This window comes from Elephantulus edwardii, unplaced genomic scaffold (genome assembly GCF_000299155.1).
Source record: "Elephantulus edwardii isolate Elephantulus edwardi_28Jun2011 unplaced genomic scaffold, EleEdw1.0 scaffold00024, whole genome shotgun sequence".
Classification (NCBI taxonomy): domain Eukaryota; kingdom Metazoa; phylum Chordata; class Mammalia; order Macroscelidea; family Macroscelididae; genus Elephantulus; species Elephantulus edwardii.
The window spans coordinates 7,540,474-7,561,300 of record NW_006399774.1 but is presented as its reverse complement, the minus strand read 5'-3'; the positions used below and the strand labels follow the sequence as shown (position 1 = coordinate 7,561,300).

The following is a 20,827-nucleotide window of genomic DNA, read 5'->3' as shown; positions in this document are numbered from 1 at the left end:
CTCATAGTGATAGGGCTCTGGGTTTCCAAGGGTGTGGGTCTGAATGCGAGGAGACGTCCTTAATCTTTTGCCCAGCAGCAACCGACAGATTCAAACTGTTCACCTTTTGGTTAGAAGTCTAGGATTTAACCCACCCAGTCAATCACCAGGAATGCACAATTAAAGAAGATCACCATCACCAAATTAATCTATTAAATACCAGCCAAGTGTTGTTTGTAAAGAAATGATACTTTAGATTTGACTTTTTAACAAAAAGAACTCTGGTACCCTCGTGGGTAAGGAGCTGCACTGCCGATCAAAGGCACACAGTTTGCTCTGTAATAGGAAGACGGACCATTTTCTTCCACAAAATTTATGACTTCTGCAAACCTGCTGGAGAGTCAGCTATAAGTTGGATCTGGCGCAACAGTAATGACTTTGATTTTAAAAAACAACAACAAACCAACACCAAATAACAACAAAAACCAACAAGAAAGCTCTTCCAACCCCAAAGACCTTGAAACAGTGCAGGGAATTCAAAGAAAGGTTAAGCCGGAAGCATCATTTGAGAGTATCAGAGAACCAATTACACAGTCCACTCCTCTTGTTTCCTTTCTTTTCACCAAGATACACACGCTCTGAAAAGCAATTTATGTGAGAAACTGAAAAGGTTCGGCCAGGGGGAGAATGGAGTGAAATAATTCATGCAAACTCAGTGCACGGTAAGTCCTCCTCCAAACGCGTCCACGGTGCCCAACCCTCTTCCCACCTTGGACAAACAAGCGGAGCTTCAGCACAGAGAAAATGCAAAGAGGACAGCACGCGTCTGTCAGGCTGTGTAGCTCCAGATCCCAACGCACTTTGTTCTAGCAACACGCCGCCTACATATGGCAAAAATAATCCCTGCCAAGTCTACTTTAGGTAATAATTACATAAAAGTCTTCTCCTAGGCTGGAAAAATTATCATCAGAATTAATCAAAGTTAAAAATGCAGCTTACCTTGAAGAAACCAGGTTTTATTTTTGTGGGTTTTGCTCCTCAGGTCTGATGTCCAGTACAGGGGACGCACTATGCCCCCAGGAAATTGTCTAAAGTGCAAAATTATATCTTTCTGCCTTTCCAGGAAAATTTAGAAAGTCAATATTTGATATGACCGTAGACCTCTCTCATCCCTTCCTAGATCAGATGAGCAAAACCATCTCCACATCAATTTAAAGTCCCAGCCAACCTTGGGATGAGAAAGGCAAAGTTGACCACACCAAGTTATAGCAGGTGCCCTCAAGAATTCCCTTCTTAACTGGAAAGAGTATTCAAATATTACCGTCAGAATTCCTTCTGGAAGGCAGAGTAGATTCGTTCATCAGAGTGACAGTCTTTCTGCATGCTTACAAGAAAAGCAACTTTCAATACAGAGCAAAGAAAGCCATGCAAGCATCAGACACTCAGCATGCAAACCTCTGTCCACTTACATGGCACTCATGCGACGGAAAAGTTCAGAGACGCCTCACTCCCTTTGGGGAAATGCTCACATCCGCATCCTCTGCTGGAGAAGATGACAAAGGCACACGTCTCTCCCTCTCATCTCATCCCCAGGCAACAAAATAATCCCAAGCCCTTCTTCCAAGCTGCATTCACAGGGCGTCGTCACGCACCAATCTCTTTCTCCAACGCAGCTTGGTGACCCAGGAGGCTCCCCCTTCCTCTGTGTCGCCACCCCCGCTGACAGCCTTCTCTGGGCTGACACCAGGTCATGGCACACACAAGGCAGACGACAGAACCACCACGGGGTGCCACATCTCCAGCGCCAGCTGGAAGCACTGAAAGCCAGCGCCACAGCCCTGCTTCCTGGCTGCTCGACACACCTCAAGTTTGCAGGACAAGCCTCCCTCAAAGCTCGCTCCACCCCCAGCCGCAAAGAGAAGCTGTTTATGCCTTTGAACTTCAAACTAGTACAATAGTACATGCTAATTGCTGATGACACTGGGGGGAGCAAAGTCCCCCACATGGGAGAGGCTGACAGGGTCACACAAAGAGATGTGACAGTAATAGGCATCCTTGCAGAGAAAGAAGGCAATCAATTATGAACCATTTGCAAAAAAATTGTGGGGCTGTCAAAAGCCCTAGTTACAGCTGTGCTTCAACAAGCCAGGCTGCACTTGACTTTGCAGGGAAACGATTCCTCACTTCTTGAGGCTGGTAGAATTGTGGCTATGTGTGCCCCCACCAGCCTCAGTCCCACCAGGGTCTAGTCTGGAGATGGTGATGAAACCTGAGGAAGTGAGAGCCAGAAGGGATTGGGAAGTTCTGGGACACAGGCAGGTCTTCTCCAAAGAAGGGCCATCTCCAGTGTGACCCTGGAATCGCTCACTGAAAACGAGCCCCGTACACCGAACTCCCAAGTCCACAGCTGAAACAAAGGCCAAAGGTTTACACTGAAGTTCACTTTTCTGCATTTCAATAAAGGTATAATGTGGCACATTTACATGACAGCATCACATAGAATCTAAAAAAAAGGCCCATCTCACTGCCATGGAGGAAGAACTGACCCACCAGCAGGTTTTCTGAGGCTGTAAATAGCACAGGAGGAGATTACCCATCTCTCTCCCATGGAGAAGCTTGTGAATTCGAACTGTTTGCTTTGACCCACTAACACTAAAGCACCAATATTAGTTCTCTCATTGTAACAAATGTCTTACTCAAACCCAAGCTGATGAGATGTTAACACAGGGAGACTAAAAAAAAAAAAAACCAAACACAGGGAGACTGTGCAGGGGGCAGGGCGTCCAGGCACGCTCGGGAAGGTACCCACATCTTCTTTGTAAATCTAGAACTCTTCCGGAAGAGTTCTGATGACACGGTCTATAAGGAGCTGTGCTAACCCCACTGGTGGGGGTGCTTCTCCGGAAGTTCGAATCCACCAGCCGCTCTGTAGGGGAAACAAAGACAATCTCCTCTCATAGGATTTAAGCCCCGCAAAACCTACTGAGGAGTCAGTTATGAGTCAGTTCTGACTTGACAGCATTGAGTTGCTTTTTAATGTAAGTGAATGCCTCTGGAGGAATTCTGGTGGTACAGTAGCTAAGCGTTCAGAGTCTAACTCAAAGGTCAGTAGTTCAAAGCTCCTAGCCTCTCTATGAGAGAAAGATGAGGGCCGTCTGCTCCCAGAGAGGGCACAGCCTTAGAAACCGCAAAGGACAGCTCTACTCTGTCCAGTGGGGCCGCTATGACTAGAGTCCACTCAACAGCACTGGGGGGTGAACAATTTTAACAATGAAGTGAAATCACCTTCCTAGCCACTGAGTGTGACTTTACCGTGTGTACGGGCTGGAATATGTGAGCAGAGTGTGTCAGCCTGTTCACAAGGGGACTGGAGAGTCTCGCCACTAAACTGAGCAAATTCAGCAGCAGATTTTGGGAATCTGACCACCAGCTAAGAAGCAGCAGAGCATGCAGGGAGTTCATCCTTGGGGGCCAAAGGTTCCTGTGCCACTGAGACCAGAACTTACAGGAGAACAGCAGAGACCCAACAAGAGACAGAGCTGAGCTGGAACCGCTACCTCACGGAACCAGAGGTAAGAGCCTCCACACAAGCTTGCAGGGGAGCTGACGTGCAGGGGAGGAGGAGGAGGAAAAGCCTGAATTGGTAGAACTAAGAGCTTTATAAACAGTGGCCTGGAGCTGCAGGCTCAAGGCTGTGGTGCCTGCAAGCACATGTGGGAAGCTGTCCCGGCTGGTCAATTGTATCCTGCTGCCAACCTGACTTACAGCCTTCTGACACCCCTAACATGGCTCTGTGTGCTCTGTGATCTATCATAACCGACTGTGGACCCAGAAGAGCAGTCAGATTGGGGCTGGGAGGTGTAGAAAGGTGGGGGAGTGTGGGGGACACGTCTGACCTCATGGGAAGTGGTTTTGTGTCTTGGGTGCTATCGAGGGTTTCAGCTCCCCCATTGCAGAGTTTTGAGAGGTCAGATATGGCTGTCCCCACATGGCCAGTGCTCTTTTGACAGTGGGTTAACAACTTTAGCAATGAAAATGAAAGCTGATGGTCCCAATTCCAAGCTGAATGGCAACTTTCCTCCATTTCTTTTTAAAGCCACAGCGTCCACTTTATCGATGTTCTGTTCAACTGGAAGAGGCATTGTTAACTAAGAGCTGGAAATGGCCTGAACACTGTGATTTTCCTACATAACCATTTTATTAAATCATAAACTAAAATAAAATGTAGTAAAGATTAAATTTCCTTCTTAAAGACCTTTAATGTGCAATTCAAGCAGACTCTAACAGGGAGAAAGTAATTTTCTAATGTGGTTAAGTGGCTTCCCACCAGTGGCCACCCTGTGACAGTGCCACAGAGGCACATTCACCTTAAAGAGAGGGCCCAGTGTCACGAGGGTTTCAGAAGTATTTGCCTTTTGAAAACATTTAAGACAAAGCAATCTCAGCACATTCATTCAATGCTCCAGCATGCATTGCTTCAAAAGCAAACAGTTGAGTAAAATACAATCACTGGTCTCTACTTACTCGGAACAAAAGATGCAGACGGACACTCAAGGCTCAGAGAAGAACATAAGATTGTCTAGAAAAAGAAGCTATTGTCAGGGAACTCTGGTGGCCTAGTGGCAAGAAGGTGCACTGCAATTCCAAAGGGATGCAGTTCAAATCCACCAGATGCTCTGCTGGAGAAAGAGGGGCAATCTCCTCCTGTACCAGTTAGATCTGATTCGATGGTACACAAGAAGAAATAAAAAAAGAAGCTATTGTGTGAACAGAACAAGGGAACACTGCATGTTTTAAAATAGAAAAAGGAATGCATCAGGGCTGTATCCTTTCTCCATACCTATTCAATCTATAAATCATTAGAGAAGCTGGACTTTATGAGGAAGAAAGTGGTATCAAGATTAGAGATAGACTCATCAACAATTTTTGTTATGCAGACAACACAACCTTGCTTGTAGAAAGTGAAAAGGACCCGAAATACTGTATATGATCAAAGACTACAGCCTTCAATATGCATCACATCTCAGCAACAAGAATAAAATATCCCTCATCACATGACAGATGGAGAAACATCAAGAATAAATGAGGGAGCTCTGGTGGCCTAGTGGCAAGAAGGTGCACTGCAATCACAGGGATGCACGGTTCAAATCTATCAGATGCTCTGCTGGAGAAGGAGGGCAATCTCATCCTGGACAAGTCAGATCTGATTTGATGGTACACACACACAAAAATAATAAAATTTTTTAAAAAAACAACAAATTTTTTTAAATCAAGAATAAAAAAAACATGGGAAAAAGACTGAAAATGTCAATTATTTTATTTTGCTTGAATCCACACTCAACACTGTTTGTACTAGGATTCAGGAGATCTGATACAAACAGCATTGGGAAAGTCTGCTGCCAGGGACCTCTCCAAAGTCCTGATGAACAATGGAGTCAGTTTAAAGACTAAGGTGAGCCTGATTCATTTCATGAGCTTTCCAATCACCTGCTATCCATCTGAGAGCTAGAGAGTGGATAAAAATTGCAGAAGTATCAATGCCTTTGAATTGGCGTGCTGAGTCTCTCATGGATGGCCAAAAGTACAGATAGGTATGTCTTAGAGAAAGTGCAGCCAGAGTGCTCCTTGGAGGAAAGGCTGAAGAAGCTATGTCTCACATCCTTTGGGCATGTTATACAGACAACACAAGTTAGGAGAGGTTATTCCATAGAAAGGAACATCAAGCTTGGAAAGGTGGAAAGTCAGTGAAAGAGAAGACCTTCAATGAAATGGACTGATACTATGTAGCATAAGGCTCAAGTTCAGAACTGTTGTTCACAGGGTCGCTATGAGGTGTACTCAACTCAGTGGCACTTAACAAGAACACCACCACCACAAGCCGTGGTCTACTGTGAGAGCCAGGAGAACTAGACGGTGCCTGGCTACCATTAATGAGCACTGTAGTCAGGACCCCAACAGATGAACTCTGATAGAACCAGAGAAACACATGAAACAGAACTCAAACTCTTCAAGTCCAAACATACTCCACTAGCTGAAACTAGAGAACTCCCAAGATTATTGCCTTGAGATAGCTCACAAGTGTTGCCCTCAACTATATCATAAGGTCACCAAAACAACAGACTAGTTTGTAAAACACAGCCTTGAGCTGATTCAAGTTCATGACTACCTTGTGTGTGTGTGTGTGTTGGAGTAGAACTGTGCTCTGTAGAGCTTTCAAGGACTGACCTGTATCACACTACTTCAACAAAATCACCTACTGGAAACCAAAGGATCAAGAGCTCCCTTACAGAAAAGTGGGGAGATGATGAAAAGCTAACAGAGCAGGAAATGAGGTTCCCAGGAACAGAGCAGCCAGCATGGGGTTCTGAGAATGTTCACTGATTAGGAACATAACTCCTGGTAAAGACTGAAGCCAAGACCACAAAACAAATTGCATAGAAATGGCTGAATGGAAACCTTTTCTGTTGTGTAAACTTCCACTGAAAACACAACAAAATATTATTCCAAAAGATAAAACAAATGAACCAATAGTAATTACAATGTTAGTTTCCCTAACGTAAATTATCCACAAGAATGCATTTCCCGTTAGCAGAAGAAGTGGCATGCAGGAGCTTCCCTAAAACAGGGAAGGCAGCTGGGCGTTTGTTCTGTACAAAGAACTGAGGAAGGGAGGGAAGGGGAATTCAGGAGGATGACAGTCTCCACGAATCAGAATCAACCTCATAGGAACCATTTTCAGGAACTCCCGGGAATGCAAGTGGTTAACAAGCTCAGCTCTAATCAAAGAGTCGGGAGTTAGATTCTACAAAGAGACACCTTAGAAGAAAGGACTGGTGATCTACTTGTGAAAAATCAGTCCTTGAAAGCTCTATAGAGCACAGTTCCACTCCAACACACACACAGGGTAGTCAGGAACTTGAATCAGCTCAAGGGCAATTGGATTTTGGTTTCAGATAGAACAAGTTCAAGGAGTTACATGAGGGCAGGAGAGGATGGGGTGCCAGTGGTCTCTGGCATCCACTTGATATCTAATATATTCTAAGTTGTCCATGATCTCAGAGTCGGTGTCACTGTCGCCAAAGGTGATAAAGGCCCTTTATCTCAGTGAAAGAGAGGAGGATTCTTAAGGAGATGGAGGGACACAGCGACTAGCATTGGGCTTAGCACAGCAGAGATGGTGAGAATGGCACAGGATAGAACAAGGTTCCCATCTGTGGTTCACAGTAGTGAACTTGATGGTTGGTAGTGAACTTGATGGTCCCTACCAACAACAGCAGCAATACAGTCACCTGATCCCACATGGATATGGTCCTACTACAAACTTTTCTGAACTACTTTATATTAAAGCTTGCATTTTCTCCATTCTTATTTTGGATTCAAGACCAGAATAAGAACTACAAGACAGTAATAATTTCCAAGGCAGTTCACACTAGAGTGTGCATGAAAACAGACCATGTCAATCAGATCATTTCTGAAAGGAGGGCTGACTTCTGGCAGTTAACAACACGGGGAAGGAAATGCACCATCATTAATGCAGCATCCAGAACACCAGTGCTTAACACGTGCTGGTCACAGGAGAAGAGCAAAGCAATCTGATGCAGGAACGGTCGTGTTTGTGTTGTTCTTTGATGCTTGAAGAGACTATGGAGGGATGTAGGACATGGTTCCTGGTAGGACTTGATCTCCAAAGTAAAAATGAAAACAGAAACCACTCATATAAGGAAAAATTACATAACTTTGCATGCAAAAAGTGGAAGATTCTGAAGCACTTAGAGAAAAAAAAAATTAAAGACCACTGGATTCACTATGGATGACACCTCAACATGAAGAAAATAAAAAATGCTCCCAACTGGACAAATAGGCAACATTTAAGCCTTCTGTTTAGAGTCAACAAGACCTTGAGGAAGGCCTTTGTATTTAAAAGTCAGTTGTTACTATATTTCAGAGGAACATTCTTCTAAGTGGTACAGCACTCTTCTGTCAATATGCTGTACTGAGGTAACTTGGGGTTGCTGTGATGCTAAACCTTATGCCATTGGGGTGTCAAATGCCATAGTGGTTACCCATGGTGGACAGTGTTTGCTGGTGCTCCCAATTTAAGACAGGTTTGGAAGCAGAAGTGGCATCCACTTCGTAAACAACATGCCTCTGGAAATGCTATATACTTTGAGAAATGGCAATAGTTATAGAAAGGCTTCAGGTCTTTTGTTCAAAGGGTCGCTACGAGTCATGCTCAACTCGATGGCAATCAACAACTACGTGATAAATGAAGAAAAGATTTAAGTTGTCAAGAATTTAATTTTCCTTGACTCCACAATAAGCACTCATGAAAGCAATCTGATATTGCAACGACATCAGTTTAAAGATTAAGTAATGCCTGACCCTAGTCATAGTATTTCCAATTGCTTCACATACATGTGAAAGCTGGACAATCAATACGGAAGAGCAAAGAACTGATGCCTTGGATTCGTGGTGCTGGTGAGGAGTATCAACTATCCTGTGGGCTCTCAAAAGAACAAACAAATCTTGTCTTGAAAGAGGCGCAGTCAGAGTACCCGAGAGAGGGAAAGACTGTGAGGCTTCATCTCACACTTCAGGCATGTCATCAGAAGGAGTCAATCCTCAGAAAAGGACAGCATGCTGGGGACGGCAGAGGATCAGCAAAGAAGAGGAAGACCACAAAGAGGCCACAAAGAGGCCTGATGCAGTGAAGGCCTGACGCAAAGGTGGCAACAATGCTCTTACACACAGTGCAGAGCATGGAGGGGCTGCAGAATTAGGCGAAGTGTGATCTCTCGTACGTAGGGTTGCTATGAGTCAGAGTCCACGGGATGGCACGTAACAGCATCACTATCTGCAGCGGCTGGTGGATGCAGGGACACAAGAGGTCCCTCTTGGTCCTCCTCCCTCAATGGCAGGAGCCCAACGCCTGTCCACTAGCCATTCCTGTGAGAGGAGGGACGGCCTCTTACCTGGAACGTCTGCTCCACCTTCTCCCTGTGCGGGGCCCGGTCCAGGGTGCCATCCGTCTGACTCCTCTTCAGACCAGTGGTGATGTCAGGCACATTGCTGAAATCTGCAAGAAAAATGGCAAAGATATTCTCAGCGAGCACGTTACTGTGTGTCCTCAAGTCAGGACAGACCCACAACTGATCCTTCAGTGGGTTTTCAGAGGCAGCAAATCACATGTGAGGAGACTGCATCTTTCCCTCATGGAGCGGCTGGGAGATGGAAATGAGAGCCTTTGGGATTGTAGTGCAGCTTCTTACTGATGGGCCACAGGAACAAGCTCCCTTGGCCCTCTGTAAATAACACAGGCAGACCTCAGAGACACAGGTTCGGGTCCAGCACATGGCAATAGAGCAAATGTTGCAAAGAAAGTGAGGCACGGAAAGGTCTTCATTTCTCAGTATATAAGAGATATGTTTACACTATAGTCTATTATGTATGGAAGAGAATCATGAAAAAGTTTGAAAAGTTGTGAGCATGGGAGCTCTGGTGGCCTAATGGCAAGAAGCTGCACTGCAATCCCAGAGGTGTGTGGTTCAAATCCACCAGATGCTCTGTTGGAGAAGGAGGGACAATCTCCTCCTGTCTCTGCCAGATCTGATTTGATGGTACATATAAAAAAAATAATAAAATTATAAAAAGTTGCGAGCAAGACCACAAAGTGACACAGAGACATGAAATGAGCACATACTGTGGGGAAAAAGATGCCTATTGACTTACTTGACATAGGATTACCACAAACTTTTAAATGGTGGCCACAACAAAACAAAATATATATCCATAAAGCACAAGAAAGTGATGTACCATAAAACAAAATGTACCTGTGGTAACAACCAGGTTTAAAACTCACATAAAGAAGAGGGTGGCTAACGACCTTAAAACTTGTTGCTGTCAAATTTGTTTCTACTCCTGTCAGCTCTTCATGTTACATAGTATAACTGCTCCATAACATTTTATTTCTTTTCATTAGTTAATTTATTTTTTAATTGAAACAAAGGTTTATAAGTCATACTGGTTTATAAAATGAGCAAGCAGAATGTGGAGAAGGCCATTCCTGATCTGTACTAATTCCACAAAGGGGAACTGCCCCCATCAACAGCACCTACAAGACAAAACCAATTCCCATAAAATCAGACACACACACACCCCCTCTGGCCAATGTTCTCACACCTCTTTCTACTAATTCCTAATACCAATCCTACTGCCCTGCTGAGTCCAAAATCCATTGCAGTAGCTCACAGACCATACAGAACCATACTTAGGATTACAGGATTTATTAGGGGCCTTACTTAACAGGATACAGTTTCAGTTGTAACAGGATACAATTTCTCAGTCAAAACAGTTTCCAAAGCATGCTCACAGGCTCCTCAGCCTCACAGCTTTAGACCAGTATTGCAAAGTTCTTGGTCCTGCCAATTACTTCAACATCTCTTCCCTTTGTTTTGGCTTCTCAACCCTTTAGTGCAATTTTCAGGGTCTCTTCTAACATCCATTTTGGTAGTGTAGCCAGGAAGGGACGTCGCTCCCTCAGGGAGAATAGACAGGGAGCCTAGCATAGGATGGAGTGAGGAAAGACACAGGACAGAGAGACACACAGAGAGACACACAGAAGATGAGGAGGCATATGTGCACATAACTAGGATCAGCCCAACTTATGGTGATACATAAACATCAGGGAAAACGCTGCCCAGGTCTGCACCTTCCCTGCGGTCAGCTGCGGGCTGCACCACCAGGATCCAGTCTTCAGGCTGGTTTTTAGAAGTAGACCACTAGGCCTTTCTTCCAGACATCTTTGTCGAGAAGCTTCACTGAAATCTGTTAACCAACACAGCAATTCAGGAGTCTAACTCAGGTCTGTGGCTTAGAAAACAAGGATTCCATCTCTGACACATTGCTGTCCCCTCAGAGGAAATGCCTGCCTCTTCATACAGTAGGAGCCGTTGGGGTGCAGGGAAGTCCAGAACGAGTATTTGCCCGGCAGCCAGCATGTAACACTGAACACTATCTGGGCAACAAACACAACCATATGTGCAATACAGCTGCTTCACCCTGGAAACAATCAGCTCTGGGACTTCCAAGGAGTCACTCCAAGTACAGGAAGTGTGACGCCAAGTCACATAACATATCCACTCATGATCACCATGTTGACAGCACCTGTTAAATGTCAGGTGTGATCCAACTCCAGGTACACAAAGATAAGTGAGCCCTGGAGCGCAGGGAAGAGTCCAGGTTACAAAGAGAAGAGACTGCCTCGTACTTGGAGGGGCCATACGGATGATGGGAAGACTTGATGGGGATTGTGAAGAGATGCCAACCAAAGCCCAGTGTCCTCTGCTCGGTATATTCATGAAACTTCGGAGCTTTAAATGGCAAAAACTCCCCAAACCACCTGTTGTCCCTTTCTGAAGATCATTATTCATGTAATAATGGAAGCCAGGGAGAGAGAAGCTGTGATGTTTGCCTGGTAACAGAACAGTCCTTATGACACCTTCCTGCCAAAACCTTGCTGATGTCAAAATGACTTGAACTGGTCCATTTAACATTAACTAAAAGGTTAGTAGTTTGAGGCTACCCAGATATGCCTCATAAGAAAGGCCTGGCAATCCTCTTTAAAAAAATCAAGCAGCTGAAAACCCCATGACGCACAGTTCTTCTCTGGAACATATGGGGTCAGTAGGGTTAAAAGCTGAAATGTTGGACAACAGGTAACTGTGATACCTGCTGCCCTGCCCAGAGAATTGCACCACTTTCAGGGTGCAAACCCTGTCCAAATGCCCCACTCAAGGGCAGAAGCGCCCCCTCCAGTCCAGGGAGCTACCCCCCTGAGGGCGCAAACCTGCCCAGGGCATTAAACTGCCCAGGGCACTAACCCACCCAGGGCACAAGCCCCACCAGGATGCAAGCCCCGTCCAGGACACCAGCCAGATCTAGTATACAAGCCCTGCCCAGGACACAAGCCAGGTCTAGGCTTCAAGTCTCTCCCAGGACACAAGCCCCACACAGGATACAAGCCCCAAACAGGGCATAACATTCAGTTTACAACTGCTAAGACCCGCCCCACAGCACCCCCAGCATCGCTTAACTTGAGGGAACTTCTGGATATGGCTTGGATCCTTCCTCCCTGAGGTATGAGCTTGGGCAGGATGGACTACCAAAGCCAACTCCAGGGGGCCTGGCCCTGGGGATGGAGATGAAGAAGTTCTGGGCAGTTCTTGGAGACCCGAGGCTGTCCAGCCTTCCAAGTGAGACAAGTGCTGATCACTTAAGGCTCCAAGCCCCACTGCACTGGTGAGGGTCCTCTGGCACCTGCACCGGCCCAGGCACCGGCCCACCAGCATCAGCACCTGGGGACCAACACTGCGGGGGCCACACGCGTCCACAACTACTGGCCTGGCTCTGGGACTCTCAAGTTCCTAGGATCTGCATCCCAAAACTGTGTTCCTCTAGTCATCTGTCCACAGGAGAAATGAGAACACAGGTATTCTGGAAGAATAGCAGGTCAGAGTTGGGGTGGTTTTGGTTTTGGGATTTAAAAAAAAAAAGGGGGGGGGGGCTGGTAAAATGCAATGCTTGTTTACAAAGCAATTTTAAACAGACCAAAGCTGACATCTTGTTCGGGTACCAAAGGCCTATGTGTAACCCCCACACACTCTGCCCACACTCTGAGCACCAGCTGCTGAATAAGACAGCACCCCTTTCTACCAGACAGGGAGCCCGGGTGGCGTGCTGCATGTGTTATGCTGCTAAAAGGAAGGTCAGTGACTTCAATCCTCAAGTGCCCTCAGGCACAAAGGAAGTCTCCTCCTGTGAAGATTTATAACCTCAGTGGCTATAATCTTTTCCTGTTCTCCTTTTTTATTTTATTTTTTTTTATGTGTACTGTCAAATCAGATCTGACTGGTCCAGGAGGAGACTGCCCCTCCTTCTCCAGCAGAGCATCTGGTAGATTAGAACTGCGTACCTCTGGGATTGCAGTGCTGCTTGTTGCCACTAGGCCACCGAGCTCCCCTTGTTCTCCTTTTTTATTCTAATTAAAAACTACCCTTTGTGCTACACAATGGAATATCAAAGAATCTGGTGTACAATAATTTTGGACATCTGCTATTTTAGGGGAAAAACATTTACAAAACATGCAAAACTTTACAGCAATAAATAGTAGACACTGAAATATTAGGTCAGTTGTTGTTATGTGCCTTTAAGTCATCTACAACCCATCACTACCTGCTAGGTTTCTAGCTGGGCTTTGACCAGTAACTTCTTCTGTTCTAGATGTCATCTTGATTCATTTAAATTTTTAAGTTTAGGGAGGTTTTGCTTACATGGCCACGACCAAACAGGATGCCCTATCTGGAAGAGAGTGAACAATAGTTTTGAACCTTGTCTTATCTTGAGCCAATTTAACTGCCTTGGACAAACCTATCCCCATTACCCCAGTTACTGTGTCAATCCATCTCATCCAGGGTCTTCCTCCCCACACTATCCCTCCACCCTTTCAAACATGATGTCTTTCTCCAAGGAATAGTTCTTTCTGGTAACACATCCAAAGTACATCAGATGGAGCTTCAACATCCTAGCCTCCAAGGACAAACTTGGTTTCACCCTCTCCAAGACAATCCTGTTTGCTCTTTTGACAGTTTATGGTATGTTCAATGTTCTTCTCCAACACCACAATTCAAAGGCATCTATTCTTCTTCCATTACCCTTAGCCATGGTCCAGCTCTCTGATGCATAGCAAGTAATTGTGAAGACCATGGCCTGGATCAGGCGCACCTTAGTTTCCAGGCTAGCATTGTTTTCTCCAGCACTCTGGAGAGGTTCTTGACAGCAGATTTACCTCATGCTATTCGTCTTTTGATTTCTTGACTGCTGGTGACAAAGGTGTTGACTGTAGAGCCAAGCAAGCTGAAACGGAATGATCTTAATCACTTCTCCATCTATCAGTGGTGACAATCTTTGTTTCCTTGATGTTGTGCCTCAATCCATATTGAAGTCCACAATCCTTGACCTTCTGCAGCAAATGTCTCAGGACCTCCTCGTTTCAGCAAGCAAGGGTGTGTCATCTGGTCATAACACAGGTCATTGATGACACAATCCAATCCTTCCGCCAATCCTGATGCCACATTTTTCCTCAAAAAGTCTAGCTTCCCAAATAATGTTTTTCATATCGATGAAAAAGTTATGGAGCTAGGACATATCCCTGACATACACCTTTTCTGATTTTGAACCATGCAATTCTCCCTTGCTCTGTTCTCATGACTGCCTCCTGGCCCAAGTATAAATTTTACATGAGTACAATTAAGTGTTCCGGGATTCCCAATCTTCTCAAAGTTAGTTATAATTTGTTGTGATCGGCACAGTCCGTAAAACACAGCTAGACATTCCTTGGGGACTCTCTGCTTTCAGCCAAGATCCATCTAACATTGGCTGTAATGTCCCTACTGACTCACCCTCTCCTAGACCTGGCCTGTATTTCTGGCAGTTCTCTGCCGATGTGCTGTTCCAGTCATTTTTGGATAATCTTCAGCAGTATCTTGCTTGTGTTGGACAACAGTGATATTGTTCAGTAATTTTCACACTCTGTTGAGTCATCTTATTTTGGAATTGGGAAAAATATGGTTCTCTTCCAGTCAACTGGCCGGGGAGATGGCCTCCAGGATCCCTGGCACAACCTGGTGAACACTTCCAGGGCTCCATCTGTTTGTTGATACTTGTTAATTGGTAATCCCTCATTCCTTGTTTTTTGCCAAGTCTAACAACTCGTTTTCCACTGAAGAACCTTCAACTAATAGAAGTGGAGCGGCAAAAAGACTGAGCAGAAAAGGGGTATCAGAGAAACATCATCAGAACAATTTCATTTTCAGAATGATGTGATGTTTACTATAGAGTAAAGCACAAATGGAAACTAATGCTGTGTCTCTCACTTAAGGACATTCCTAGAACTCAGGGAAATACGTGAGGGGATTCCTGGATGAACTCTCCACATCTAACTCTAGCAACTCCACGTGCCCATTTACAGACTGCTCTTCACTTTCACGGCCCTCAGGCCTATTTTTCGTTGTTTTTGTTCAAACATTCCCCTAGGTCGGATATCCCTGGTGTGTTCACTTGCTGTTCAGTGGTAACTTGTGGTTGCTGTGAAGCTTAACACGGTGACACTGATGTGGTGTCAAATGCGATAATGGTTACCCATAGTGGACAGTGTTTGGTGAAGCTCCCCGATTAAAACAAGCTTGGAAGCAGGAGTAGCATCCAATTCTGTAATAGCTTGCCTCAGGAAACCCTATGAACTTGGAAAAAGGACAAAAGTCACACAAGTGTTGAGGACTTTCCTTCATAGGGTCTCTATGAGTTGCCTATGACTAGACAGCACTTAACAACAACACTCACTTCCTGAGTTGTGCACAGGAGGAGGTCAGCGAGATGACTGAGAAGAGAAGTTAATCGGTAGAAAGAACTCCACCGGCACCTGGTATTCAAGCTCAAAAGCTTGGCCTGGAACAAAAGGGTCTAAACAATCAGAAGTACAGCCAGAAAGAACCTTTCCCCATGGCCTCCTTCTTAGAGGTGACCTGTGCTAGACACCTGGGCCAACCACCTCTTTTCTTCCTAACTAGCCATCAACTACAGAGACTTCCCAAGGTGTCTTGAAAGTTCAGGCCAAATACTAGGTACAGCAGAGCACTCCAGCTGGTGCTCTGGTACTTGGGTCAGTTGGCTAGAAATTTCTCCAAATTCAATGGAGGGCTGCTTTGACTCTGAGTCAATTCAAGGACATTGAGTTTAGTTGTGGTCTCCCTACCAGAAAAGGCATCCTGTTCAGTCATGGACACATAAGCAAAACCTCCCCAGACTTAAAAATTTAAATTAATCTGAATGAAAACTGGAACAGAAAAAGTGACTGGTCAAAGCCCTGCCAGAAACCTAGTCCTCCTCTTAGAAAACAAGGGCATCATCATCCAAGTGGTAGATCAACCAAACCTCTTGTCCTTTGGATTTTGAGCAGAGTCAGAAACGACGTTGGCCGGCTCCAAGGTGGATGCTCACCTTACAGCTTCGAATGCCCGCTGTTCTCCACAGTCCTGCCAATAATCCAGTCCCCGTATCAGTCTCCTGAGAGGTCTCACTCCACCTCTTCTGAGATTCCCACTCCAAAGCTTCCACCCACACTTTTTCCCATTCTGCTTCTCATTCAGGATCACCCTAATTTTAAAATCGTAGGTCTGTTCTGGTTTGGTTTCTTCAACCATGGCTGACGCAGGAAGACCCCTGACACTGGAAGCTGTTCTTACCTCGCAGCTGTCCTCACTGCGGATGTTTGGGACTTGGGGTCCCCATCACACACAGCAGCCACGTTCCCACCCACCACACGCCTGTGCTCTGAAGTCCAGATGTTCAGACTTGTTCCAGAACAGTCTTTGGCCCACACGATTGTAAATAAAGAGAAATAGCGAAATTACAAATGCAAGTCAAAGAGTATTTCTCTCTAGTTTCTTTTTGTCTGTCTTCTCCTGTTTCTTGAGAAATTGACAGTTTGGATTGAGGGCTGGTACATTACGAAGCCCTGACTGGTGCTCACTTCAGCAGCACATATACTAAAATTGAAAGATACAGAGAAGATTATCATGGCTCCTGTACAAAGATGACATGCAAAGTTGTAAAGTGTTCTATATTTTTTCAAAGAGAAGAGTGAAGGGCAGGGAGGGGTCAACAGGGAGAAAAGTGCAACAATGAATGAATGGAAATCCAAAGTCTCTGTAAACATTCATTACAATTAATTAAAAAAAATGCTCTGACTGAGGGAACAGGGCCACACAGTCTCAAGTAACGGGCTCTGCCTCACTTTGGACAGGCCCATTCCGTCCACCTGCCCTGCATTTGGCTGGCATTGAGTCCTGTGTCACAAGTGCCTTGTAAGGCGCCTTGGCTGTACCAGGCCCCCTTGGAACTCCTGACTGACAGTTGGGGACATGTGAGGCTCTCGGGAGAGGACACCCCATAATCCACTGTCCTCCTGAAGCACATGTCAGTATTCAGTCCATCAATGCCACCACCAGCCATGGGAGCTGACAAGCCCACTTCCCAGCGACTAAAGAGCAAAGCCTGTGCTAAGGTAACATCCTGGGGAACAGAGTAAAAATAGACGTATCAGGAAATGTACCGGATCGGGCTGCCTCACCCACACAGCAAGGAACCTGAACGCAAAGTTTACATTTCCATCACTTCCAAGTCCCACCGGGCGCAGTTAACACTCGAGTGTGGGGCTTGCTGTGTATTCTCTGTGGATAGAAAGCACGGTCATCCCTGGGCGGACTCTGAGACGCTGAGGGCAGGAGGGAAGGTGACTTTGGGAAGCCGAGGAGAGGATGGGGCGTAGGTGGTCCCATCCCTGAGCCACTCACAGCGACCTCTACTGGATTTCTGAGGCTGTGTCATCTTCACAGGAGAAGACTGCCCAGCTTTCTCCTTCAGAAAAGTTAGTGGATTTGAACAGCTGACGTTACTCACTGGGTGTCGCTCAACAGCCAAGTGGTTGTCATGGAGTCAATTCTGCCTCCTAGTGATCCCAGATGGGTCAGAGGGGAACTGTGCTCCGTGGGGTTCTCAGTGGCTAAAAAGGGCAGTGTCCTCCCATTAAGAAACCTGATGGGGGGTCGCTGAGTTGGAATGCCTCCACAACACTGCTTTTGAAGGGATTCTCTGTTTTGATAGGAGATCGTCAGGTCTTCTGCCTAAGGCACCTTGGGGTGGTCTGAAATTCCTACTCTTTCTACTAATAGCTGAGGGCATTGCCCCAGGACCTCTGCTTAAATCAGCCTTGAGAGAGGCCTCTTTCCTCCCTGATAGAGCAGAACAGGTGACTCCATTCTCTCAGGCCCCAGGTTCCCATCCAGGGAGCTGTTGGAAGACCCCCCAGGACCCAGCTTCTGGCTACAAGTACATGTGTGCTGGAGGGTGGCGTGGGAGGGGCTGCTGTGTTCACAACACCAGCACGGAGGCTCTGAGGACACTGAACTGGTTTTTAGGGGAAAAGAAAACCAAACAAAAAAAAGTGATCTATGATCCAGGCTAATACAACGCCTCCATTCTCAGAAACAACCAGTACAAGAGAAATGTCATTTAAACCTTAAAATGATATTAATCCCCATGGCCAAATGCAAGAAAGGCAAAATGATAGGAGAACATTCGTTTTCATCCTGTTAGTTATAATAAGACTTAAGTTCCTTTCTTTTCTATTTTTTTATTTAAAGAAATTGGTAAGAGTAGTCATAGCACCAGGAAAGGACTGAGCTGTAGGGTGAGGAGTCAGGTAGAGGAATGCAGAGGAGGAGTGATGAAAATGGAAAAGGATTTTTCCACTCTACTTGGGCTGTTCCCGGAAAGGTTGGTAGTTCAAACCCACCAGCTGTTCCACGGGAGAAAGACGAGGTGGGCTGTGACCATACAGCTGTGAAAACTCTACGGGGCAGGTCTAGATCACATACTTTGCACGTGTTGTCCAGAGGTCACAGTCCTGGGGAAATGCTATCCTGCTGGGCAAAGCCGCTGCTGTTGTTATTGTCAGGAATCATCAAGAACAGCGGGACCCATGGTGACCCTCTGAGCAACAGATCTGAACCCTGCCCTGGGCTGCACCACCCCCACCATCTCTGAGCAATGTAGAGAGGGGGGTCACTGAACAAGAAGACCCTCGAGGAGCGGAACTGACACAGTAACTATAACAATGGCCTTGGGCACAGCAGAGGTGGGGGGGATCGACGGTGAGAGGGGGCGTGACAGTGGGGGGGGCATGGGCACAGCCTTCTGAGACACAGCTCACTCAATGGCATTTCACAACAAGCTGGAATCCCCTCCTCCAGGACAACACTGGGGTTTTTGTTTATGAATCGATGCCTTCGAGCTGTGGTGCTGGAGAAGGGTCTTAAACAATCATGGACTGCCAAGAAAACAAACATGTCTGTCTTGGAGAGGGTGAAATGAAGTTTCTCCTTGGAGGCTAGGATCTTGAAGCTCCGTCTCACATATTTTGGGCACGTGGTCAGGAGAGACCGATCCTTGGAGAAGGACATCATACTTGAAAGGCTGGAGGGACAGGGCAGGAGCAGAAGGCCCCCAATGAGATGGACTGACACAGTAACTGGGGCAATAGGGGTAGATGTGTCAGAGTCAGTGAGACTGGCTAAGGACAGGTATGTTTTAGAGCTTTCATACACAGGGTCACTATGAGTCACAGGTGACTCGATGGCACACAACAAAACAACACAGTGCCATTTGATTTAGAAATGGGATTTCTTTGTTATGTTAATGAGGCAACATTAGTATAGGGGGTGAGGGGACACCAGGTGATGTGAAGATCACCCAGGGGAGAGCTGGCTCCTGAATTCTAGCTATCAGGCCCCTAAACCCTGAGAGAATAAATTTCTTTTTGTTAAAACCATTCATTTGCAGTATGTCTGTTAAAGCCTACCTCTTAGTTGCCCAATGCTACTATAACACAGATACTACAGGTGGGTGGCTTAAATAAAGAGGAATTGATTCTTTTATCACTTATGAGGATAGAAGTCCGAACCGAGGGTGCCATAGGGGAAGGTTTTCTTTCTTCTTGGCTCTGGAGAATGGTCTGTGTCTCCTTCCGCATCAACAGGTCTGGCATCCTGTCAATCTCCAAGTGGGGCTTGACCTTTGCTGGTGTCAAGTAGCTCCTTTCAGCAAAGTCTGGGTCCAGAATGACACGTTCTACTTCCGGAAATTCTTTCGTGGGGATTCTGAGGCACCCGCCACCCTAACTGGGCTCCTTCTCTTTTATCAGAGATTAAAAGATATTATAAACTACAATGTAGGGAAACTCTCTTTACACAGGATTTGGGCTGTGACGGAATCAAGGTGTCCTGAATTCCACTCTTAATCCTTGTACAACCATCTGGTTTATTAAATCAAAGGAAAGTATTACACAGCTTCCACATTCTGTCATTACATGTTTGTGGCTTCTGGGGGGACACGATTCAATCCACAACACAGCACTAAACTAAAATAAGGCACCAATATAAATGGTTCTGTGCGGAGTTGATAGCTTAAAGGACCCACTTAAAGAGGCACCTGGAAGAAAAGCCTATCCGCTTTTTCCCAAAGGTTTTGAAAATCTTATCAACACGGTTCGACTCTTAATGCAGAGGGTTGCTTTGTCTTAGAATCCAGCATGGTTGTCAGATTAACTTTTCTCATCAAGATGGAATATACTCACTATAGCAATTAAAAATACCACAACAGATAAACAATATAGTGTATAAAGTGGGATTCTAATATAAAATACATTAGATTAAATCATTAATATTCAGGAACCCCCCACTGAGATAAAAACTATGAAAAGACAGTCTTCTAAAATGATGGCTAAAAAAAAAAATCTAAAAAATAATTCTGAAGAAACTACAAGTGAATTATAGTCTAATTAAGTTGACAACCCACAATCCTTTGTAACAGCGAGGTGTTACATCTTTCTCATTTAATAGTTTTCTATCTACATGCATTCAGATAAAATTGGTTTGTGTGAATCATGATCTTAATCTCCTTGATTTATTCAACATCTCTATTCAGTGTCTCAGGATTCTCCCCATACCCTTCCATAAATGAACAGTTTACAGAGAAGAAAAGAATTTGAGATCTGACGAGAGACTTAGGAAGGAGACAATTCAATCCCTTTATCTTAAGTTGCTCTTGTTTTTTTTAAAGTGTGGATACAATTTAATGAAAAGATAAAGGTTTTGTTCCAACTGTTCCCAGAAGCATAAAGCTTTTAGTAAATGCAGAATGAAGTGCGTCTATTTATTTCACTGGCTTGTTGATT

At 45.4% G+C, this 20,827-nt stretch overlaps 1 protein-coding gene across 2 annotated transcripts in view; it reads right to left on the bottom strand.

The window, feature by feature from the left end:
• The window catches only part of TIAM2 (T-cell lymphoma invasion and metastasis 2), a 537,146-nt gene that overhangs the window by 50,979 nt on the left and 465,340 nt on the right, over positions 1-20,827 (bottom strand). For both annotated transcript variants that reach the window (XM_006882752.1, XM_006882753.1), the window contains one exon: positions 8,952-9,055. In XM_006882752.1, the coding sequence (XP_006882814.1) occupies positions 8,952-9,055 (104 nt within the window). The remainder of the gene's footprint in view (positions 1-8,951; positions 9,056-20,827) is intronic.